We start from the raw sequence: 22,556 nt of genomic DNA, 5'->3' as shown, positions 1-22,556 counted from the left end.
AACATAAAAATAAAAAAAAGTTCCAGCATGTGTCTCCACAGTAAGCTGAATAATAAAAAGTGTGAATGGAGTTTCTAGGTGAAAGTGACTTTTGACGTGCCTATAGAGCTGCCATTGAGCCCCATGTTAAATGTCTCAAATTTGAAAGCACTATATTTCTAAAACTATGAAACATTTCAAAGATTCCTTTTCAGACAAACATGTCCACCGTAAGATGAACCTAAGTAGGCTAGAATGGGGTTGCTAGGTGTAAGTATGTAGGACTAGTAGCATGCCAAAGTTTGTGCTATTGCCATAGAGAATGCATTGGGCGTTTAAGTTAAATAACTCATAAACTACAAAACATTTCAAAGTAAAACGTTCCAGCATGTGTCTCCACAGTAAGCTGAAAAATAAAATGTGTGAATGGAGTTTCTAGGTGAAAGTGATTTTTTGACGTGCCAAAATCTGCCATTGAGCCCCATGTTAAAAGTCTCAAATTTGAAAGCACTATATTTCTAAAACTATGACACCTTTCAAAGATTCCTTTTCAGGCAAACATGTCCACCGTAAGATGAACCTAAGTAGGCTAGAATGGGGTTGGTAGGTTTAAGTATGTAGGACTAGTAGCATGCCAAAGTTTGTGCTATTGCCATAGAGAATGCATTGGGCGTTTAAGTTAAATAACTCATAAATTACAAAACATAAAAATAAAAAAAAGTTCCAGCATGTGTCTCCACAGTAAGCTGAATAATAAAAAGTGTGAATGGAGTTTCTAGGTGAAAGTGACTTTTGACGTGCCTATAGAGCTGCCATTGAGCCCCATGTTAAATGTCTCAAATTTGAAAGCACTATATTTCTAAAACTATGACACCTTTCAAAGATTCCTTTTCAGGCAAACATGTCCACCGTAAGATGAACCTAAGTAGGCTAGAATGGGGTTGGTAGGTTTAAGTATGTAGGACTAGTAGCATGCCAAAGGTTGTGCTATTGCCATAGAGAATGCATTGGGCGTTTAAGTTAAATAACTCAGAAACTACAAAACATTTCAAAGTAAAACGTTCCAGAATGTGTCTCCACAGTAAGCTGAAAAATAAAAAGTGTGAATGGAGTTTCTAGGTGAAAGTGATTTTTTGACGTGCCAAAATCTGCCATTGAGCCCCATGTTAAAAGTCTCAAATTTGAAAGCACTATATTTCTAAAACTATGAAACATTTCAAAGATTCCTTTTCAGACAAACATGTCCACCGTAAGATGAACCTAAGTAGGCTAGAATGGGGTTGCTAGGTGTAAGTATGTAGGACTAGTAGCATGCCAAAGTTTGTGCTATTGCCATAGAGAATGCATTGGGCGTTTAAGTTAAATAACTCATAAACTACAAAACATAAAAATAAAAAAAAGTTCCAGCATGTGTCTCCACAGTAAGCTGAATAATAAAAAGTGTGAATGGAGTTTCTAGGTGAAAGTGACTTTTGACGTGCCTATAGAGCTGCCATTGAGCCCCATGTTAAATGTCTCAAATTTGAAAGCACTATATTTCTAAAACTATGAAACATTTCAAAGATTCCTTTTCAGACAAACATGTCCACCGTAAGATGAACCTAAGTAGGCTAGAATGGGGTTGCTAGGTGTAAGTATGTAGGACTAGTAGCATGCCAAAGTTTGTGCTATTGCCATAGAGAATGCATTGGGCGTTTAAGTTAAATAACTCATAAACTACAAAACATAAAAATAAAAAAAAGTTCCAGCATGTGTCTCCACAGTAAGCTGAATAATAAAAAGTGTGAATGGAGTTTCTAGGTGAAAGTGACTTTTGACGTGCCTATAGAGCTGCCATTGAGCCCCATGTTAAATGTCTCAAATTTGAAAGCACTATATTTCTAAAACTATGAAACATTTCAAAGATTCCTTTTCAGACAAACATGTCCACCGTAAGATGAACCTAAGTAGGCTAGAATGGGGTTGCTAGGTGTAAGTATGTAGGACTAGTAGCATGCCAAAGTTTGTGCTATTGCCATAGAGAATGCATTGGGCGTTTAAGTTAAATAACTCATAAACTACAAAACATAAAAATAAAAAAAAGTTCCAGCATGTGTCTCCACAGTAAGCTGAATAATAAAAAGTGTGAATGGAGTTTCTAGGTGAAAGTGACTTTTGACGTGCCTATAGAGCTGCCATTGAGCCCCATGTTAAATGTCTCAAATTTGAAAGCACTATATTTCTAAAACTATGAAACATTTCAAAGATTCCTTTTCAGACAAACATGTCCACCGTAAGATGAACCTAAGTAGGCTAGAATGGGGTTGCTAGGTGTAAGTATGTAGGACTAGTAGCATGCCAAAGTTTGTGCTATTGCCATAGAGAATGCATTGGGCGTTTAAGTTAAATAACTCATAAACTACAAAACATAAAAATAAAAAAAAGTTCCAGCATGTGTCTCCACAGTAAGCTGAATAATAAAAAGTGTGAATGGAGTTTCTAGGTGAAAGTGACTTTTGACGTGCCTATAGAGCTGCCATTGAGCCCCATGTTAAATGTCTCAAATTTGAAAGCACTATATTTCTAAAACTATGAAACATTTCAAAGATTCCTTTTCAGACAAACATGTCCACCGTAAGATGAACCTAAGTAGGCTAGAATGGGGTTGCTAGGTGTAAGTATGTAGGACTAGTAGCATGCCAAAGTTTGTGCTATTGCCATAGAGAATGCATTGGGCGTTTAAGTTAAATAACTCATAAACTACAAAACATTTCAAAGTAAAACGTTCCAGCATGTGTCTCCACAGTAAGCTGAAAAATAAAATGTGTGAATGGAGTTTCTAGGTGAAAGTGATTTTTTGACGTGCCAAAATCTGCCATTGAGCCCCATGTTAAAAGTCTCAAATTTGAAAGCACTATATTTCTAAAACTATGACACCTTTCAAAGATTCCTTTTCAGGCAAACATGTCCACCGTAAGATGAACCTAAGTAGGCTAGAATGGGGTTGGTAGGTTTAAGTATGTAGGACTAGTAGCATGCCAAAGTTTGTGCTATTGCCATAGAGAATGCATTGGGCGTTTAAGTTAAATAACTCATAAATTACAAAACATAAAAATAAAAAAAAGTTCCAGCATGTGTCTCCACAGTAAGCTGAATAATAAAAAGTGTGAATGGAGTTTCTAGGTGAAAGTGACTTTTGACGTGCCTATAGAGCTGCCATTGAGCCCCATGTTAAATGTCTCAAATTTGAAAGCACTATATTTCTAAAACTATGACACCTTTCAAAGATTCCTTTTCAGGCAAACATGTCCACCGTAAGATGAACCTAAGTAGGCTAGAATGGGGTTGGTAGGTTTAAGTATGTAGGACTAGTAGCATGCCAAAGGTTGTGCTATTGCCATAGAGAATGCATTGGGCGTTTAAGTTAAATAACTCAGAAACTACAAAACATTTCAAAGTAAAACGTTCCAGAATGTGTCTCCACAGTAAGCTGAAAAATAAAAAGTGTGAATGGAGTTTCTAGGTGAAAGTGATTTTTTGACGTGCCAAAATCTGCCATTGAGCCCCATGTTAAAAGTCTCAAATTTGAAAGCACTATATTTCTAAAACTATGAAACATTTCAAAGATTCCTTTTCAGACAAACATGTCCACCGTAAGATGAACCTAAGTAGGCTAGAATGGGGTTGCTAGGTGTAAGTATGTAGGACTAGTAGCATGCCAAAGTTTGTGCTATTGCCATAGAGAATGCATTGGGCGTTTAAGTTAAATAACTCATAAACTACAAAACATAAAAATAAAAAAAAGTTCCAGCATGTGTCTCCACAGTAAGCTGAATAATAAAAAGTGTGAATGGAGTTTCTAGGTGAAAGTGACTTTTGACGTGCCTATAGAGCTGCCATTGAGCCCCATGTTAAATGTCTCAAATTTGAAAGCACTATATTTCTAAAACTATGAAACATTTCAAAGATTCCTTTTCAGACAAACATGTCCACCGTAAGATGAACCTAAGTAGGCTAGAATGGGGTTGCTAGGTGTAAGTATGTAGGACTAGTAGCATGCCAAAGTTTGTGCTATTGCCATAGAGAATGCATTGGGCGTTTAAGTTAAATAACTCATAAACTACAAAACATAAAAATAAAAAAAAGTTCCAGCATGTGTCTCCACAGTAAGCTGAATAATAAAAAGTGTGAATGGAGTTTCTAGGTGAAAGTGACTTTTGACGTGCCTATAGAGCTGCCATTGAGCCCCATGTTAAATGTCTCAAATTTGAAAGCACTATATTTCTAAAACTATGAAACATTTCAAAGATTCCTTTTCAGACAAACATGTCCACCGTAAGATGAACCTAAGTAGGCTAGAATGGGGTTGCTAGGTGTAAGTATGTAGGACTAGTAGCATGCCAAAGTTTGTGCTATTGCCATAGAGAATGCATTGGGCGTTTAAGTTAAATAACTCATAAATTACAAAACATAAAAATAAAAAAAAGTTCCAGCATGTGTCTCCACAGTAAGCTGAATAATAAAAAGTGTGAATGGAGTTTCTAGGTGAAAGTGACTTTTGACGTGCCTATAGAGCTGCCATTGAGCCCCATGTTAAATGTCTCAAATTTGAAAGCACTATATTTCTAAAACTATGACACCTTTCAAAGATTCCTTTTCAGGCAAACATGTCCACCGTAAGATGAACCTAAGTAGGCTAGAATGGGGTTGGTAGGTTTAAGTATGTAGGACTAGTAGCATGCCAAAGGTTGTGCTATTGCCATAGAGAATGCATTGGGCGTTTAAGTTAAATAACTCAGAAACTACAAAACATTTCAAAGTAAAACGTTCCAGCATGTGTCTCCACAGTAAGCTGAAAAATAAAAAGTGTGAATGGAGTTTCTAGGTGAAAGTGATTTTTTGACGTGCCAAAATCTGCCATTGAGCCCCATGTTAAAAGTCTCAAATTTGAAAGCACTATATTTCTAAAACTATGACACCTTTCAAAGATTCCTTTTCAGGCAAACATGTCCACCGTAAGATGAACCTAAGTAGGCTAGAATGGGGTTGGTAGGTTTAAGTATGTAGGACTAGTAGCATGCCAAAGGTTGTGCTATTGCCATAGAGAATGCATTGGGCGTTTAAGTTAAATAACTCAGAAACTACAAAACATTTCAAAGTAAAACGTTCCAGAATGTGTCTCCACAGTAAGCTGAAAAATAAAAAGTGTGAATGGAGTTTCTAGGTGAAAGTGATTTTTTGACGTGCCAAAATCTGCCATTGAGCCCCATGTTAAAAGTCTCAAATTTGAAAGCACTATATTTCTAAAACTATGAAACATTTCAAAGATTCCTTTTCAGACAAACATGTCCACCGTAAGATGAACCTAAGTAGGCTAGAATGGGGTTGCTAGGTGTAAGTATGTAGGACTAGTAGCATGCCAAAGTTTGTGCTATTGCCATAGAGAATGCATTGGGCGTTTAAGTTAAATAACTCATAAACTACAAAACATAAAAATAAAAAAAAGTTCCAGCATGTGTCTCCACAGTAAGCTGAATAATAAAAAGTGTGAATGGAGTTTCTAGGTGAAAGTGACTTTTGACGTGCCTATAGAGCTGCCATTGAGCCCCATGTTAAATGTCTCAAATTTGAAAGCACTATATTTCTAAAACTATGAAACATTTCAAAGATTCCTTTTCAGACAAACATGTCCACCGTAAGATGAACCTAAGTAGGCTAGAATGGGGTTGCTAGGTGTAAGTATGTAGGACTAGTAGCATGCCAAAGTTTGTGCTATTGCCATAGAGAATGCATTGGGCGTTTAAGTTAAATAACTCATAAACTACAAAACATAAAAATAAAAAAAAGTTCCAGCATGTGTCTCCACAGTAAGCTGAATAATAAAAAGTGTGAATGGAGTTTCTAGGTGAAAGTGACTTTTGACGTGCCTATAGAGCTGCCATTGAGCCCCATGTTAAATGTCTCAAATTTGAAAGCACTATATTTCTAAAACTATGAAACATTTCAAAGATTCCTTTTCAGACAAACATGTCCACCGTAAGATGAACCTAAGTAGGCTAGAATGGGGTTGGTAGGTTTAAGTATGTAGGACTAGTAGCATGCCAAAGTTTGTGCTATTGCCATAGAGAATGCATTGGGCGTTTAAGTTAAATAACTCAGAAACTACAAAACATTACAAAGTAAAACGTTCCAGCATGTGTCTCCACAGTAAGCTGAATAATAAAAAGTGTGAATGGAGTTTCTAGGTGAAAGTGATTTTTTGACGTGCCAAAATCTGCCATTGAGCCCCATGTTAAATGTCTCAAATTTGAAAGCACTATATTTCTAAAACTATGACACCTTTCAAAGATTCCTTTTCAGGCAAACATGTCCACCGTAAGATGAACCTAAGTAGGCTAGAATGGGGTTGGTAGGTTTAAGTATGTAGGACTAGTAGCATGCCAAAGTTTGTGCTATTGCCATAGAGAATGCATTGGGCGTTTAAGTTAAATAACTCAGAAACTACAAAACATTTCAAAGTAAAACGTTCCAGAATGTGTCTCCACAATAAGCTGAAAAATAAAAGTGTGAATGGAGTTTCTAGGTGAAAGTGATTTTTTGACGTGCCAAAATCTGCCATTGAGCCCCATGTTAAATGTCTCAAATTTGAAAGCACTATATTTCTAAAGCTATGACACCTTTGAAAACCTTGAAAAAATGAAAAAAAACGATGGGTTATAGCCCATCGTTTTTAGAATTTTTGAAAAAAAATATCCTCGTTTTTCATCATTTTTTACCATGGGCTATAGCCCATATCGTACGGCATACTATAGCATGCCGTTTTTCATCATTTTTGAGGATTTGAAAAAAAATTAAAAATTAAAAAAATGATGGGTTATAGCCCATCCTTTTTTGAATTTTTGATTATGTTTTTTTATCCTCGTTTTTCATCATTTTGGACCATGGGCTACAGCCCATATAGTACGGCATATTATAGCACGCCGTTTATCATCATTTTTGAGGATTTGAAAAAAATTAAAAATTAAAAAAAACGATGGGTTATAGCCCATCGTTTTTAGAAATTTAGAATTATTTTTTTTATCCTCGTTTTTCATCATTTTTGACCATGGGCTATAGCCCATATAGTACGGCATACTATAGCACGCAGTTTTTCATCATTTTTGAGGATTTGAAAAAAATGAAAAAATGAAAAAAACGATGGGTTATAGCCCATCGTTTTTAGAAATTTAGAATTATTTTTTTTATCCTCGTTTTTCATCATTTTGGACCATGGGCTATAGCCCATATCGTACGGCATACTATAGCACGCCGTTTTTCATCATTTTTGAGGATTTGAAAAAAATCAAAAATACAATGGGTTATATCCCATTGTTTTTTCTACCTTCTACTTGACCCCTACTCTCCTCCTACCTGACCCCTACTCTCCTCCTACCTGACCAGCCATCTACCTGACCCAACCACTCTGACACCCCCTGACCACCCCCCCCTACACTCCCCCTGACTGAACTCCGCCTACTCTCCTCCTACCTGACCGCCTTACTCTCCTCCTACCTGATCCCACTACTCTCCTCCTACCTGCCCACCCTACTCTTTACCTACTTGACCCCCCCACTCTGACACCCCCTGACCTACTCAACTACTCTCCCCAACCATGCCCCACTTTATCTGACCCTTGAACTATTCTCCCCCTATCTAACCTGGTCTGCTGCTACTCTAGGTGTTGGTGATTTGAACCAGCACCTTCCTACTAGGTATTCTATGGATATTATCTTATTTATCCACTGGGCCACGCCTACTCTAGGTGTTGGTGATTTGAACCAGCACCGCCTACTAGGAGTATGTCGGTTTTGAACCAGCATACTTGTACTAGTTATTCTATGGATATCATCTGATTTATCCACTGGGCCACTCCTACTCTAGGTGTTTGTGATTTGAACCATCATCACCTACTAGGAGTATGTCAGGTTTGAACCGGCACACTTCTACTAGGTATACTACGGATATCATTTGACTTACCCGCTGGGCCACTGAGGCACACATTCATGGTGAATTTCTGGGCTGCTTTAAAGTTGTCCTTCTGGAAATCAGTGTGCAAAGCAAAATGTCACAGTTATGACTAATGTGGGATTTGAACCCTGGACCTGTGGCTCCCAAGGACAGCCTCTCATCACACTGAGCTAACTGCTGGATACTACTACACAGCTTTTTTGTGCTATTTGATGTCAGTGTGGAAAGCAAAGGGTCACATTAAAGACTTGGGTGGTATTGTACCCTGGACCTTTATTGTTTTTGTTTGAACTTGAGCGGAGTTTGAACCCACCATGTCCCGATCATGTAGCAGCGTTCTAACACACTGAGCCACTGGGTCCAGACAATGCACACTTTTTTATTTGTTTTATTCTTCTGAAATTGGTCTTGAAAATAAAGATTTGAGTGGGGTTTGAACTCACCATCTCCCAAACATGTGGACAGTGTTCTAACACACTGAGCCACTGGCTCCAGACAATTCACACTGCTTTTTTGTTTGTTTGCTTGTAAGTGACACATCCAGAATGTATTGTTAGTTCTTAAACATAAACTCATACAGTTCATCCGCCAGTGAGATCAGCTTGAGAGTCATATGGTTGTCTGAACCTCATTTCAACTGCCAAAAGCCTGGATTGAACCAGGGACCTTTAGATCTTCAGTCTAATGCTCTACCAACTGTGCTAATTCGGCTTGTAAGTGTCACATCCAGAATATATTTTTCAATTAATTGTTAGTTCTTAAACAAATAAACTCATACAGTTTTCCCCCAGTGAGATCAGCCTGGGAGTCATACGGTTTTCTGTACCTCATTTGACCTGCTGAAAACCGGTTCCATTTGTACACTCAACACTGTCAAAGTAACTAACTTAATACTATCAACATCTATCTATTCTATATAGTCCCTCTACAACAGTGGTTCCCAAACCTTTTCTTGTCAAGGACCCCCACATTTACACTTTGGAACCTGAACCTGAACCTGAACCTGAACCTGAACCTAACCCTAACCCTAACCCTAACCCTAACCCTAACCCTAACCCTAACCCCATAAGAGAAGATTGTTACAGATCTAGCAGTGATCTAGAATGATCAATTATATTAATAAAACGTCCAAAACTGTGAAAATTAAGAAAATTAAGTTGAAGAATCACTATTAATCTAAAACAGGTCATCCAGTTGTAAACAAGGAAGTGGTCCGGGTCTGCGACCATTTGATTGGAGGAGACAATGTAAGGAGCCCTAGGATTGGCTGAAGGCAAACCGATCTGATTGGTCAAGTTACTCTACAGATATCTTGTGATTTATCCGCTGGGCCACTTAGCTCGTTTTTCTACATTTTGGACAATGGGCTATAGCCCATATCGTACGGCATACTATAGCACGCCGTTTTTCATCATTTTTGAGGATTTGAAAATAATGAAAAAATGAAAAAAACGATGGGTTATAGCCCATCGTTTTTTGGATTTTTGAAAAAAGAAATATCCTCGTTTTTCATCATTTTTTACCATGGGCTATAGCCCATATCGTATGGCATGCTATAGCACGCCGTTTTTCATCATTTTTGAGGATTTGAAAAAAATGAAAAAAATGAAAAAAACGATGGGTTATAGCCAATCGTTTTTTTAATTTTTGGAAAAAAAATGTATCCTCGTTTTTTTTTTAATTTCTTTTTAGGCAAACATGTCCACCGTAAGATGAACCTAAGTAGGCTAGAATGGGGTTGGTAGGTTTAAGTATGTAGGACTAGTAGCATGCCAAAGTTTGTGCTATTGCCATAGAGAATGCATTGGGCGTTTAAGTTAAATAACTCAGAAACTACAAAACATTTCAAAGTAAAACGTTCCAGTATGTGTCTCCACAGTAAGCTGAATAATAAAAAGTGTGAATGGAGTTTCTAGGTGAAAGTGATTTTTTGACGTGCCAAAATCTGCCATTGAGCCCCATGTTAAAAGTCTCAAATTTGAAAGCACTATATTTCTAAAACTATGACACCTTTCAAAGATTCCTTTTCAGGCAAACATGTTGGGTTTCTAGGTGTAAGTATGTAGGACTACGTAGTAGCATGCCAAAGTTCTAAATTTCTCAGATTTGGTTTTGGACGGCATACGAAAAAATATGAAAATTATGAAAAAACGACATACTATAATCCATGGTTTCGGACGGCATACTATAGTATGTCATATTTTCATGATTCTGGGACAATATGTCAGAGACAGGACTTGAACCTGCGGCCTTCTGATTCCCAGGCAGGCTCTGTACCCACTACTACCCAGTGAGCCACTGCACTTGCTGTTCTCAAAAGGCCGAATAAATAATGACAAAAGAGTCAGAGACTTGTTTCCATTGTGGTTCATACACATTCGAACGTCTAGAGATAAACAACAGCAAAAGAAACAATAGACAAATCTCCTGTTATTTAATTTATTTTATTTTATTTTTGTATCAATGTTGTTACTCAAAGGGAACAGCAGACTGCATTGTGGCAGGTACCAAGTAGATCAGTGACTTAGCACACTGGCTGTATGATCTGGAGGTTGTGGGTTCAAACCTCACTCAAATCTTTACTTGCCATTCTGAATTTCTGAAATTTAAAAGCACTATATTGCTAAAAGTATGAAACATTTCAAAGATTTCTTTTCAGGCAAGCATGTCCACCGTAAGATGAACCTAAGTAGGCTAGAATGGGGTTGGTAGGTTTAAGTACTGTATGTAGGACTAGTAGCATGCCAAAGTTTGTGCTATTGCCATAGAGAATGCATTGGGCGTTTAAGTTAAATAACTCAGAAACTACAAAACATTTAAAAGTAAACAGTTCCAGCATGTGTCTCCATAGTAAGCTGAATAATACAAAGTGTGCTGAATAACAAGTTCTAACAAAACTCCACGTACCAAAAGTAGGCAGTTTCGGCGGCCAGAGCCATGACTTCTTGTGCCAAGTTTGGACGCAGATGATCAACTCGTGTGCTGTTGCATACCACGTGCACAAACACAACATCCACAGACCATAGTCCTATAAAGCATTGGGACGCCGAGGAGAGCATCATGGCTTACTGTTACATATCAGGCCAGGCTCTCACAGTTTACTCTGAGAGACAATACAGAACCAGCCTACATGCAACAATCCACCCCTCCCTCCACTTTATACCTCTCTCTTTTCGCTACCCCCGATCCACTCCCCCCTTTTTTTCTTTTCTTTTTTTTTCTTTTCTTTTTTGCTCCTTTCATCATATGAAAGATGGAGGGAAAGCCCTCCTGGCCACTTCTGTTGCCCCCCCTTCCCCCCAAAAAACCCCTATCAGGTCCTCTGAGAGAGCCCCGCAAAAAACACCTTGCACGCACGCACGCGCGCGCGCGCGCGCACACACACACACACACACACACACACACACACACACACACACACACACACACACACACACACACACACACACACACACACACACACACACTTTCATTTTCTGTGCCCACCACTTCAAACACATGAAAGGATGCTCTGCAGGGACCAAGGCGAAAGGGAGAGTCGGAAGATGGAGAAAAGAAAAGAAAAAAAGGGGGGGGGGGGTTAAAAGCAGCCCCAGTGCTTGAGAGGAAGGTGTGTGGCAGGGGAGAGAGAGAGGGGGAGAGAGAGAGAGAGAGAGAGACAGATGATGAGGGAGTGGGGAAGGCTAGGAGGAAGAGAGGGAGGGGGGCATATGACCCCTCTCTCAGACGCCCACCGCCAGAGACCAGGTCAGTGTCAAGGGGCTCTCACTAAAGCCATTCACATCAGAACTCTCCAGATAGAAGATGCCTGTCCCCCTGTCCCCAACCCCTGATCCCATCCTGTCCCCAACCCCTGATCCCATCCTGACCCCCTGTCCCCAACCCCTGATCCCATCCTGTCCCCAACCCCTGATCCCATCCTGTCCCCAACCCCTGATCCCATCCTGTCCCCAACCCCTGATCCCAACCTGACCCCCTGTCCCCAACCCCTGATCCCATCCTGTCCCCAACCCCTGATCCCAACCTGTCCCCAACCCCTGATCCCAACCTGACCCCCTGTCCCCAACCCCTGATCCCATCCTGTCCCCAACCCCTGATCCCAACCTGACCCTGTCCCCAACCCCTGATCCCATCCTGTCCCCAACCCCTGATCCCAACCTGTCCCCAACCCCTGATCCCAACCTGACCCCCTGTCCCCAACCCCTGATCCCAACCTGTCCCCCTGTCCCCAACCCCTGATCCCATCCTGTCCCCAACCCCTGATCCCAACCTGACCCCCTGTCCCCAACCCCTGATCCCATCCTGTCCCCAACCCCTGATCCCAACCTGACCCTGTCCCCAACCCCTGATCCCATCCTGTCCCCAACCCCTGATCCCAACCTGTCCCCAACCCCTGATCCCAACCTGACCCCCTGTCCCCAACCCCTGATCCCAACCTGTCCCCCTGTCCCCAACCCCTGATCCCATCCTGTCCCCAACCCCTGATCCCAACCTGACCCCCTGTCCCCAACCCCTGATCCCATCCTGTCCCCAACCCCTGATCCCAACCTGACCCCCTGTCCCCAACCCCTGATCCCATCCTGTCCCCAACCCCTGATCCCAACCTGACCCCCTGTCCCCAACCCCTGATCCCAACCTGTCAAAAAATAAGATTTTTTTGTATTACAAGTTTTCTGAAATTATATGTTTAAATATGCAAATTAGGCATTATATGCGCTAATTTGCATACATTTCGGGACGATAAATCTGAAGATCGGATAAAGCCAGGTTCAAAATTATTATTTCATTTTGTTGACACATTAGAGACAAAGAAAATTACACATGGGATTTTTGATATCTCTAATTATCACTCCACAAATCAGAAAATAGTGTCAACAGGCATAAAAACCAAAATGTGATGTAAATCAGGCTGTGAATGATATATCAACAAATCCATGTGTAAATGTCTGCGGAATATAGTTATGAATGAGACTGGAACGTTTGGTGTATGTGAGTTTAACTGAAGTGGAGATTATTTGTCCCAGGTATGAGGAAAACTTATTTTGAGAAAACGGCCTTTAAAGATTTGTATTGTAAAATTCCAAAACGTTTTATTTGAAGCCACTATTTGGAGACAAATATCTCATCCAAACCTTGGCAACAACATATAATGGCATATATCATTGGAAAGGTCTGGACCTCGAGCTGACTGTGGTCTGATCCAAATATGTTCACTTCCTTTGTACCAACAACCAATCATGAAAATAGAGATGGTGGATTTTCACCCAGAAAAACGAGCTGTCATTGGCTAAAATAAACTATCAAAAATAAACATCTAAATCTGTATTTTTAATGTGTATTTTGCTTTAAAAACATGTTTAGGAAGCAAAATAGCAAAAAAAAAAAAGAAGAAAAATCATGATTTCACCTGTAGTGTCTCACCTTAAAATATTTATATAGCAGAATCTTTTTTTTTGTGGAAATTTCTAATATTGTAGCCTACATAATGTACAGAAGCCCAATTTAAGGTATTCGTCCATCTGAGGAGGTGATGTTTTGATTTCAACTTTTTTGTTAACCAAGGTTAAAATGACTATTTTGATGGCCTGAATTATTGTATTTTATTTTATATTATAATAATGCTTGATTTATTTTACATGTTATATGAAGCATTTGTTTGTATTTTATTTCATATTACAGATATTTTTTGGTCTCCATTGTTTTTGCCACAGCTCATGTATGACACAGTAAATCATGTGCCTTGCCATCCTTAAATAAATCTGGGTAGAAAAGGGTAGAAAAGGGGTGACAGCCAGCAGAGAGGTACAGTATATCTTTCCTCCGCAATCGGTGTATGAATGTGTGTGTGAATGGGTGAATGTAATGCACAATCTATGTAAAGCGCTTTGGATAAAGGCGCTATATATAAATGCACCATTTTCCTGACAAAGCACTAGCGTGCAAGCTTGTTATAAGGAGGAGGGATGGAGTGTGGTCAGAACATGAACTAGTGGGAAGAGGGATACAAACCAGCAAGCCTGGCTGCATGCTGCCTGCCTACATGCAGGCTTGCTGCCTGCCTACATGCAGGCTTGCTGCCTGCCTACAGCAAGCCTGGTTCCAGTGGGATATTTAAAACTTTTCAGGTCGAGATCCAAAAGAGATTAGAGACATTTGCCCCTGACCACTTAGCGAGGGGTCGTGTCACTTTGCGAGGGGTTGTGAATTTATGGATGGGCTATTTTCACTACTTATGTTTATTATGGAATTTCATTTTTCATTAAATGTATGAAAAGAAAATGGGATTTATTTTATGCAAGTAAGAATGGGATTTTTACTTGCGTCACTCGTGACCCACAAATGGGTCCTGAGTCTGACCTACTGTATAGTGTCACCTGACCCAGTGATTTAAAGGTTCATTACATTTTAATGTTTCATTCTGCAATATTTCCTTAGTTGTAATTTAAAATTAATCAGAATTATACTATGCCAAAATGGAACAAAAAAAAAAACACATGCATGCATGCATACACATGCTGTTCCTGACATGACCAATTGTGTAATTTTGACCTAAATATTGATTTTACCTAGCTTTTCTTTGGACACAAAGCTAATGCGCATCAAGTTTAATTAGATCTGACCATCTATTCTCAGTTTTGACCTTAAAATTGATTGTGACCTTGACCTTGACCGTTTGACTTTGTTAAGCCAAATGTTGAGCATCTGTTCGGGGCAGCCAACTGATCATTTGCATGAATTTGCATGAATTTTCATGAATATCGGCCCGGCCATTCTTCAGTCGTTTACAGACTGGCACGCAGACAGGAATGCTTACAATACCCTAGCTGGCTTGCCAAGCATACGTAGCTGCGAGCTGGGTAAAAATACACTATGTAGACTAGCAGTTCTACTGTACATACTTGCTGCTGCTTTGAATGTCGCATGATACACTGCTGATACACTGCTGCACACAGAGTACTGCTGTGTTGGGGGATGTTATGTTACATGATACACTGCTGCACACAGAGTTCTGCTGATACACTGCTGCACACAGAGTTCTGCTGATACACTGCTGCACACAGAGTTCTGCTGTGTTGGGGGATGTTATGTTACATGATACACTGCTGCACACAGAGTTCTGCTGTGTTGGGGGATGTTATGTTACATGATACACTGCTGCACACAGAGTTCTGCTGATACACTGCTGCACACAGAGTTCTGCTGATACACTGCTGCACACAGAGTTCTGCTGTGTTGGGTGATGTTAGAGGAGCTGTAAAGCTACTGAAGGAGGTTATGAAAATGGACATTTGGTAGATTTTAAATGTGACAAAAATACAGCTGCCAGGTGAACAGTGAGCAGGAACTTGACATAATTGTTGAATTAAAGTTTTGAAGAGATGTAAGTCACAGCAGCATTGTGACCTGCAGCTCATTCTGATGATACAATAAGTGAGCCAATTATTCTATGAATTTGTCATGCTTTCACATTTCCTGGGTGGACTCTTGTTGTGCCACATATCTATTTGGTGAAAAGATGTGCAGACATATAGGAATAATGCTTGAACATGAATAGTCTTCATATGTTGTTTCTGTTCGCAAGTTCGCAAGCCTTTACCTACATTTAAAAAAAGAATCAGTAAGTGTGTCTGTTGTTTGGGTGTCAACGTTTACAGGAACGGGTAAAACTATTTAGACTAAGGTTTGGCTCTGATCCTTAAATCCCTTTTAATTTGGCTCTGGAGCTGGGGCTCTAAACCAATTTGGTTTGGGATTGATCAAAAAGGCACCTGTGTGTGTGTGCTTTTCTCAAACACTTTCAAAGGGAAAGAAGAAGTGAAGCTATATCAGGATGTTTTTTTTCCTATAAGGCTCCATTTCTAGCAAACAAAGTTTTCTAATATCAACTCAGTTGATAGATAGTATGAGCTCCCTGATGCCAAAGGAACGGGAGAGAGGGATATGAGCAACACCAAAGACTTGGCTGCCAGGATGAGTTGGCAAAGCCAGTGCTGCCGATGGCTCATCAGCCGCTTAGAGGAATCATGTACATGCTCTCTTCTTCCCACACACACACGCACGCAATGACGCACGCACGCACGCACACACATTTCACAGAAAATGCAAGCACACTCTTGCGAAACTTTTACTATGATGTGTTTTAAATGGTACGTGTGATTTCCTGTAAGTTGTTGCCAAAACATCCAGGCATCATTAATAATCTATAAACTTGCATCCTGTACTGTATGTATCTGTTTATTTATTTTTTCTCATTATTTTACACAGGAGTAGAATATTTACTCTCTCTCCTCATTTCCGAGGTGGACCATATACGTTCCCTGACCTTTACTTCTTCCTGCTCGTCTTCCCCTCTACTATTGTCTGTACTTCTTCTTCTTCTCCCGCACAAAGAAAGTAAAGCTTAAAATGTGACTCGGAAGGGAGTAAAGGGAATGTGTGTGCAGAATGTAAAGAGACGGATTGTGTGGAAACTACCAAACGACCTGAAATGTGCTGTAGAAGTGAAGAGCGTATTTTCTGCATTGCACCACAGCGTTCGCCTCAAGCCGGCAAGGCTTCTGGGAAGGGAAGCCGACCATCAGACTGCACCCTGGGCCATAAAACCCCCACAATGCACTGCACCTCTCCACCAACTCCTCTCAGGCACGGGGGAAAAAAGGCAATTAAAACATTTATAGGCTTCGCCCCCTAGATTTGCGGCCGGCAATTAAAAATCATTACTAATCAAATAAAAATAAAAGTAGCTCAAAGTACAATTCGGCGGGGCATTGATCAGATTTATGCTACTGCAAAAAGGACTCATAAAGCCTGGTGGCAATTAATGTTGTGTTTTTTTAAGAAAATAAGAAAAAAAGGAAAGAAAAACAGGAGAAAAAGGTTACCAGTTAATGGCAGGCAAGTTGAAAGACGCAGCGAAACGAAAATAAAAGCCAACTTATAAAAACCCAAACGAGACAACTTTTCTCGTTTTCTCTTTTTCCCCCATCAAACCACAGTCGTGTCTCTAAAACCCACAAAACTGTAATATCACAACCGAGCACTAGTAAACTTTTACGTTGCAAAAGAAAACCGAGGAGAAAAAGAAACACAAGGGGGCTGGGTGTGGGGGGAGTGGGCGGGTGGTGGGCCACGCCTGTGTTTTCCAGGGTTCTGGGAGATTTAGAGCGCTTGGCCGGCAGCCAGGGAGAGCGTCCGGATCGATGGAGGCGGTGGTGCGTGCGCGGGCTCCGAGCGTGGTTTACAACCGGGGGGCGCGGCGGTCAGAAATCACCCCGAGTGACACTTTGACATCGGGTGGGCAGGCGCCGCGAATAGAAATGTCAGCATTCTTCCGTGGCTGGAGTTTTACACTGCCAGCCAGGTTGGCATGCCTTAAGACAGTACACAGAACACAGTGCTACAGTACAGAGCATGCAGCAAAGTAGCAGTGTGCCTGGATGACTCGCTGACACCTGATGGAGGGGAGATGTTGTTTATAAGGGCTGTGAGGCACTGCTTCTGGAAAAAGGAACTCTTTGAGTCACTTCAAACTAAAGAAAGCTGAAGGAAAGGCAGGCTGTTGTGTAGATCAGTTCCTACTGCACAGGAGGAGCTATTTCTAAGTTGAAGCTCAGCATCAGCTACTGTACAGTATACGCCTATGAAAACCATAAATGAAATAAAGATACATTAATCACTTCATAATTATTAACTACTTAAATCCTATGGTCCCCCAGGGGTCTATACTATAGGTCGTCTCCTTTTGTCTCTCTCGACATAATAATATATTTGTCGAAAATAGATATGTACAAGCTCACAAGAGTCATAACGTGTCGCAACGCAGTGAATTGCGATCTTGTTGATCGGATATTTTCTGCAAAGGTTCGACTCTAAAATAAGGACGTTAGGGTTCATGTGGTTATGGGAATGATGGCCACACACGCACGCACAGTTGCTGTATCCTATAAGTTCAGTTAAACCTAGCTGTGGGACACGTCGTAAAACCAACTAATCTGCAACGCCTTTTCAGGGTGACCTCATCGCCTTCGTTTTGAAAATGATGTGGTGAAGATGATTTTACAGTCCAGGCATTTAGCTGACACTCTTACTCAGGCTGACGGACAACTATAGCACCGCCATCACGTCAAGCTACCGCTCCAAAATGACCAACATTACCAGCAGCCAACAGCAAGGAGAACGAGGGTCACTGTGGCCTATCAGCTAAATAATATTCCAGTAATCGAGGACAAGATGAGGATGAGAGCTAAGAATAGGGTGTAAAAGAATGTTTTTGGCTGGATAATCTCACACGCACGCACGCAGGCAGGCAGGCATGCACGCACGCACGCACGCACGCACACACACACACACACACACACACACACACACACACACACATACACACACAATGACACAAAGCATGTAATAAGCTGTATATTTTGTGTGCACTTGGACCGTGGCTGGGGAGGTCTATGTGGCTGGGAAGCTGTGGCCCCTTTTCCACCAAAATAACTCATGGTTCTAGAATTGGTTCCGTTATTTATTTTTTATGATGGTTTATAATAATACATCTGCATCTTCCAACCTGAACACTAGTGACACGTCCACTTTGGTTCTCATTTCAGGGCAAGAATAATAATTGTTGGTTCCGGTTCCGAACCAACTTTTAGGGTCCTGAACTGAACCAATTAGTTTAGTTCAAAATCAGCTGGGGAGAAAAGAACAGAGGCGGTTCAACCCCGGTGGAAAAGGGACGTGTGTGTGATGACAGTCCCACAGTCTCTCTCTCTCTCTCTCTCTCTCTCTCACGCACATACTGTACACACAGGACTCACAGGAGTGACTCGGAGCGAGGCTGTGTGTGTGCATTGCAGACTGACCGTGGGTGGGCAGCCCCATGTTGCTGGCCAGCTGGTAGAGGCGTTGCTGTTGCTCCTCGTAGGATCCGTGCTCGCTGAGGGCAGACATCATGCGTCTGTAGTGCTCCTCTGGGCTCATGTGGCTGTGGCCTCCCCCTGCCTCCAGCGCCGGGCTGTGGGAGTTCTCTGCACAGTGGGGAGAGTCCACAGAGAGACACCGCAGTTACAATCAGTCACCAGTAGGCTGTGTAGTTACATAAGCGCAATTATCGCGTAATTGTTAGAAAGAAATGTCATACATTTTCAAACATAAAAAAGCAGCTATTTTTGAGGGGCACTAACCCCTCCACCGCCTATAGCTTGGTACGTGCCAGCGCCATTGAAAGGAGAGTTCTGCCAATGAGGGGGCAGAAAACAGCCTGGTCGTTTGTCACTCTAAAGCCCATAGACTCCAATGCATTCCGTAAACTTCCGGTTCAGGCCTTTGTCAAGCCAATAGAAGTCTATGTAGAAGAGCTGCCATTTGACTCACTGGCCCCATGAAGTGAACGGAGTTGCCGTAACTCTCTCATCTTTACGACTCTGGTGTGTGCAGCAAAGTCTATGGACTTGTTATGTTTTCTTTAAATATGCCCTCGTGACATCGTGTGACAGTCACCGTGGGCGCCCCTCACTTCACAAACCGAGAGTGATTCTTTTTTTTTTAATATATTTTGAAAGTATACCATTATTAAATACTGAGGCTCACGCCACTGATCTGATATGCCCATACAGTATATGGCCATATCAGAGGCACCCAGGGGACACATGCACAAATCTGTGTAACGAGGACATGGACAATGTTTCAACCCAACAATGTGTCTTCGTCAGTTCAGTTGAAACTAGGGGTGCAACGATACATTTTAGCAGCGATACGATACGTATCACAATACATGGTTGGCGATAAGATACATGGACGAAATTGGTTCATTATGGCGATATGATACGATTCAATGATTTAAAATCGATACAGTAACTATTTCGCAAATACATGAAATTTGTGCAGGTTTTTAAGGGAAACACAGTGATTATTTGGCAAATACATGGACATATATGGAATGGAAAAGTAATGAAACCCCTCTTTTTCTTTTTTCTCCTTAAAATTGCTAAATACAATGCACACGATACGATATGTTGCTAGATATGCTTAGATTTACTTTCGATATACTTAGATTTCTTTCAATTAAAATGGATATTTTGATACAGTTACTATATCATTACACCCCTAGTTGAAACGCTGTCCTTGTTCTCATTAAAGTGACTTCCTGGGAGCTTTACTGCAGTGTGCACACTTTACTGCAGTGTGCACACTTTACTGCATTGTACATATTCACACCTCCCTTCTCTTCATTGTACATGTTTGTCCAGCACCATGCGTACATTTATCCTTTGGATGTGCGTGCTTCGCCTTGGACTCTATTTCTAAACGTATGGCAAGGAATGAATATTCAGTTTAAATATTAACGATATGGTGGCCAGTACAAAATGCAATCGAAAACCTCGGTGCAGTCAGTTCACCGGTTTTATTTTAGCATCATCAAACGTAGAAATATCACCATCACTTACATTTACACACATGCACACGCACGCACGTGCACGTGCACGCACCCACGGGTCAGATCCGAGTGTAAGTGGGCCCTGCCAGTCAGCAGGCTTGTGATGCTGTAACCATGTACATCTAGGTCCATACATTGTTAATGATCTCAGCCTGACCCTCAGATGAACCTGCCATTACACTGAACTGAAGCAAACTAGCTCACTGGCATCCATCTGGGGCAGCCCGGGGTGAAGGGTTGGGGAGAGGTTACTGGTGACAACGTAGCCCTGCAGCCTCAATGTACAGTATATGGTGTGTGTGTGTGTGTGTGTGTGTGTGTGTGTGTGTGTGTGTGTGTGTGTGTGTGTGTGTGTGTGTGTGTGTGTGTGGCCCATGTGTGCATGTACTGTACAGTATATTCAGTACATAATGTTGTGTGCATACATACAGTATACAGTGTGTGTACAATACATTCACAACGCTCCCGTCCTACACCAGTTGGGAGGTGTTTGCGATAACGACGTGACATCCTCTCCTGTCTATCTGTTGCTGCATGGCTGTCTCTGTCTGTCGATAGTAACGTGATCCAAGATGGAGGAAGGAAGGGGGGGGTAGGAAGGTATAGGTACAGTATAGGACTAAAAGGAAAGCAGTTAGGAGAGAGGGATGATGGAGGAGCAGGGAAATAGGAGAGGGGGAGAGAGGAAAAGGAGCAGAGTGGAGAGTGGGGAGTTTATTTTTACCTCGCTCTCTCTCCTCCTCATTGAAACCTGAGCTTGGCCCCGGGCAGGCGAGCAGGAGTGGCACTGAGGAGGGAGGGGGAGGGGGGGGGGGTCTTGGAGGGAGGCAGCCGCCTGTGTCTCCTCCGCCAAGCTTCTGCTAATCCACCCGGGGTCCTCAGGTGCGTGCGCGCGCATGTGTGCATGCATGTGTGTGCACACACAGGACTAGTCTCTGCCTGTCTAAAGTTCTCTCTCTTCTATTTCTCTCTCTCTCTCTCTCTCTCTCTCAACACAACGGGGGGTGCCGACTTTGCGGCAGAAAGAAAAACAGACATCATTTACTTGGCGGGGTTCAGAGTCTCTGTGGCTGAATCCCCTCTGCTGCATCTACCTGTGTTAGTCATTAAGGGCCGACGGCTGTCGCCAAAGATACATGTGCACGCACGCACGCACGCACGCACAGAGTGGTGCAGTGTCATTGTTGGGGTGTGGACACGAGGTGGGGTTAAGACAGTGGATCAGCTGTGTTTTGAAATAGCTTATCGGCAGCATGCCGCCTGCGCCTGCCAATGCGGCGCACATGCATACACACGCATGTTCCCATGGAAAATACAGGACTGGTAACATTAACAGCACCCCCCCCCCCCCACACACACACACACACAATAATGAATGTGTAATACACATTGACACACAGAAAAATCCAGAATTTTGTTTAAAAAAAATAAAAGAAAGAACAAACAAAAAAGAGTAACCATGGACCACAAAGAGTCACATCTTTAGAATATGGTGTTAAATTAACTCATTAGAGGCTCACTTTAAACTCAGCTTGCCCTCTGAAAGATGTGTGTGTGTGTGTGTGTGTGTGTGTGTGTGTGTGTGTGTGTGTGTGTGTGTGTGTGTGTGTGTGTGTGCGTGCGTATGTGCGTGTGTGCCTCCAGGCAAGGCTGCTATGGATCAGGGGTCAAGTCAGAGGGCAAAGATCAGCACCAGTCCCTCACCAGGCTGTACACAACTTAATCTGACCTTCAATACCCCTCCCCCTTCAACCCCCCCCCCCCCCCCCCCCACACACACACTTACACGGAAGTACAGACAAACGCCTTCCCATCCTCTCCGTCTTCCTCAGCACCTCACCATACCTACACAACTGCATGGCATCTGAGTGTGTGTGTGTGTGTGTGTGTCTGTGTGTGGCAGACATGTGCCCAAGTGTGTGTAATTTGTGCATCTCCAGAGACAGCACGGGGTGGGGGGAGGGGAAGGGGGGTGGGGGGTGGGATTCTATGGGCGGTGGGTTGCCCTTGGCTTTGCCTGCTGTATAATGCATCAGTCATACCCTTATGACCAGAGAGAGAGAGAGGGCGGGAGAGGGGGGGGGGATATGGGGGGGGGGGGGGGGTGATGAAGCTGTCTGAACCCTCGGACGGCTGGTCTCACTCCACACAGGGGAGA

General features: G+C 41.9%; 1 protein-coding gene across 1 annotated transcript in view; it reads right to left on the bottom strand.

Annotated features, from left to right (window-relative positions):
* The window catches only part of samd11 (sterile alpha motif domain containing 11), a 110,135-nt gene that overhangs the window by 35,871 nt on the left and 51,708 nt on the right, over positions 1-22,556 (bottom strand). The window contains 1 exon segment of the mRNA XM_083770283.1: positions 18,825-18,989. Within this exon segment, the coding sequence (XP_083626409.1) occupies positions 18,825-18,989 (165 nt within the window).

This window comes from Protomyctophum parallelum, assembly GCF_964188405.1.
Source record: "Protomyctophum parallelum genome assembly, chromosome: 7".
Classification (NCBI taxonomy): Eukaryota; Metazoa; Chordata; class Actinopteri; order Myctophiformes; family Myctophidae; genus Protomyctophum; species Protomyctophum parallelum.
This window is presented reverse-complemented; position numbering and strand designations above follow the sequence as displayed.